The 3,668-nt window shown below is 37.9% G+C and overlaps 1 protein-coding gene across 1 annotated transcript; it reads right to left on the bottom strand.

Moving 5' to 3' along the window:
- Positions 1 to 639: 639 nt before the first annotated feature.
- On the bottom strand, positions 640 to 2,217 carry LOC149189661 (putative fucosyltransferase 10). The gene has a single exon (XM_089410302.1). It carries the CDS (start codon positions 2,215 to 2,217, stop codon positions 640 to 642), a length of 1,578 nt encoding a protein of 525 aa, XP_089266428.1.
- Between the last annotated feature and the right edge of the window lie 1,451 nt (positions 2,218 to 3,668).

The raw sequence follows: 3,668 nt of genomic DNA, 5'->3' as shown, positions 1-3,668 counted from the left end.
GGGTGAAATTAAATAATTTAATTGACAAATAAAATTTCCCAAATAAAATTATTTTTGGGCTTAGTAAAAGGGTACTCTAATTAAAAAAAATTAGGGGATTTATAAATACAACAATTTTCTACTGGAGGGGTTGGCCATAAGTTGGACACCGCCAAATTTTCAGAGAAATTTGTTGTTGTACACCGCCAACAAATTGTTATGTAAGGGATCGAGCAGTGACTGAGCTGGTGATTTGAACTTGTAGCAGGCCGCTCAATTCCCAGCTTTGAGTTATTTTGCCTTTAGACAAATCTTCAATTCCCTGCTATGAGTTATTTTGCCTTTAGACAAATCTCTTATCCAATCTTAGCCAGCCATTATAATTTAGTATGAGGAAGGAACAGGCAAATTACCGTGAATATCTGACAAGAATTTGCATAACACTGTATCCAATATAACATATGAAACATTACATTATTTATGACGAGGTACAACTCAGAACATGAATGTTTGCGACCTCGTCCAAGTCGCAAAAATCTCTGTACTTGCAAATGAAAAGCTACCCTAAACAATTCGATTAAGTTTCAGGACTGTAAACAAAACTGCATTGTGAATTTGTTTCAAAAACTTCACCTATTTCTCCCATGACACAACAGGCAACTAAAATGCGAGTTGCCATCCTCCGTTAAAATCGGGGCAGTATTGCACTGACTGGGACTGATTCAACAGCTCCCGTGCAGAAACCTTTTCCACATCGCATACCACTTCGTTTCGCGCGTAGTGATAGCAGGGATCGGTGCCTATACCTGTCTCGCACATCTGGTCCTCAAAATTTTGTATGAAATAAGGAACCAACCCGCCCAATCCTTGAGCCACATAACCAAATGTCGACATTCTACTGGTGAGCAGAACGTCGGTGAGGCTGAGAACCCACATGTCTACCAGAGCTTCCTGCTGATGCGAAGCATCGTGATTCTCTTCTTTAGTCACCTGCTGCGATGCAATCTTGAAGATTTTCCCCGTTTGGTTTCCAAGGAGGGCAAGAGTCTGGTTCAGCTTTGCTATGTGACCCTGTGCAAGAGTCGCCACATACACCGACAAATAATCGTCGGGATGCATTTTCTTGGTTTTCCGAAGCCCGGCAGGAACGAAACCGGCCTTTCTTCCAATGCATAAAGGAATGTTGAAATCGAAAGCTTCAGTGTAGTGGTGGTGCGAGAACTCTCTTAACTGAACGCCGATCCTTCTGGTAGCCGGGGAAAGCGTGCTGTCCAGATAATGGCGGACGCGATCCCAGACTTGGTCGCTGGGAGAAAAGAGATACTTGGACAGAACGTGGAACGGGTTTCTTTCAGGGAACAGGACGTCCAGAACCGGAGCGAGAGCGGGGTTGAGAAAGAAACCCACCGCAAAGTACTGATTAGCGTTCTTAATACTGATGAACGGCACGTTCCGTGCCCGTGAAATGCCCGACGGGCAGACGTTGAAGTGGGTTTCGTTGATGGGGCTCGCATGGGTCATCTGCAGATGCAGTATTGTCGTGTCACAGAACTCGTGCTCCTTATTTCTCTTCTGGAAGCCACACCCAGCGTCCCTAAAAAGAAGATAAGGGACTCCTAGACTGAGATTCAAGGGGCGTTCAGGGGATATTAGCGAGGGAGAATGCCCTTTGAAAGGGTCACAGAAGAGAAAACTCCACTCAGGGTAATCGATCAATAACACTCTCTGTGAGAGAATTGCGTATATAAAAGCCGAGGTGAGAGATATGAGGCGATTCCCCAATCCGAACATATCGGCTCCCCATATCACATATCTGCATTGCGGAACTCCGCCGCTGTTAAAGAGGTTGGTGATGTTATCGAATTCCAGAGCGGTGCAACGGCTGTGCATGGCCATGTACCTGTCCATAACAGTCTGAAGCTGCGGGGATTCTGGGGATGCGTGACGGTGGAGTCGGCGGCCTCCTTCGGATTCGAACCTGCACTTTCTCTGCGATGGAGCAGCATTCGATTTGGGAATGGAAGCTCCATCATGATCATCATTCCCTTGTGCATCCAGAGCTCCGAGAAGCTCGCATAACAGTTTTTGAGGACCCTGATGTAACGAATTGCAATGCGAGAGCTTCTCCTGAACATCGTCGGAGAGAGTGGATCGAAATGCAGTGGAATTGGATTTCGCCCATGCATGGAGAGACGATGAGAGGAATAGCATGAGAAGTCGTATGAGCAGGAGAGACATCGTACACAAACTATTATAACACACAGTGAAGCAATCGTTATTACATGTAACTACAGTATAGACTTCACAGCTTGGGCTGACCTAAGAATATGTGGAAACCCTCGAAGAAATCGTGTCAAAATGGCGAAATTAGGTCTGAGGCATTGCCTAGTCAGGATATAAATGGCATCTTCGCACGCTATAAATGGCCTCTTTTCACACTGAATTATTCTGATATGCATTTATTTTGGGAATTCACACCTAATAAGTATTCCGATCATGATGTCGTCTTTATAACGAGGACTTCCGATCATGTATTTTCTTTATAACGAGGACTTCCGATCGTGTTTTTTTTTCCGAATGGCATTGTAGGTTTGAATTTGTCAATTTTTTTGGCCAGGGTTTATTTTATTTTATTTTTTTATGGAAATGGATTCAATAACATTAAAAAAATTAAGCCGCATAATTGTAATTTGAATTTCAAAAAAATTTAACTAGATTTCATCAAATAAATTTAATTTTTTTTTTCCTAATGGTATTGCAAGTTTAAATTTGTCAATTTTTTTGTCAAAGTTTATTTTTTTATGGAAATGGATTCAATAACATAAAAAAATTTAAGGCGGCATAATTGTAATTTGAATTTCAAAAATTTTTAACTAGATTTCATCAAATGAATTTAGTACCATAAAAAAACACTGTTAAAGCATCCAAAATCCCAAAGATAACTCAGAAATATTGGCCAAATTTCGCCCAACCTGCTTGATTTAGGTTTGAATTCTTCAATTTTTTTTTCAAGTGTTTAATATTTTTTGGTGGAAATGGATTTAATAATATTAAAAAAAAATTAAGGCAGTATAATTGTAATTTGAATTTCAAAAAAATTTAACTAGATTTCATCAAATAAATTCAATACCATAAAAAAACTATTAAAGCATCCAAAATCCAAAAGATAACCCAAAAATATTGGCCAAATTTGGTCCCAACCCTGCCAGATTTTCCATTGTTTTTGGAATGAGACCACTCCATTTTGAATTCACCCTAATTTTTTTAATACACATTTAATTATTTGAATGGCATATATAAGACTTCAAGAATTTTAATTTAATTATTAATTTTAATAGATGGACTATAGACATTTAATATTTTTTGAATCTTCTAAAATGTTTTTAATAATATACACAAATCAATAAAAATGAATAAGTGACATATAAAATGAGTTTTGATTTTTTGACATATATTATTTATAATTTATGGTATTTGTTCATGGTATTAATTAAACTTAGTTACAAATTGAGAATCTACATGATAAAGTAGGGGTGAATATTTATAGTTAAGAATCTTGTTACATATTTTTCTAGAATATATATTTTTAACTTATAATTATCACTTTTATTATTAATAATTATTATTATTTAAATGTTATAATTTAGTTTCTTATAGTTGAATATATATAGTTAAGATTCTTGTTACAT

This window comes from Pinus tabuliformis, chromosome 3_1, assembly GCF_031772625.1.
Source record: "Pinus tabuliformis cultivar Carrire ecotype Pingquan chromosome 3_1, CPIR1, whole genome shotgun sequence".
NCBI classification, from domain to species: Eukaryota; Viridiplantae; Streptophyta; class Pinopsida; order Pinales; family Pinaceae; genus Pinus; species Pinus tabuliformis.
The sequence above is the reverse complement of the archived record's forward strand: the minus strand, read 5'-3'. Positions and strand labels throughout refer to the sequence as shown.

Bases quoted from the DNA above. Each gene is read 5' to 3' on its own strand.
- LOC149189661 (XM_089410302.1), bottom strand. From the start codon at position 2,217: ATGTCTCTCCTGCTCATACGACTTCTCATGCTATTCCTCTCATCGTCT.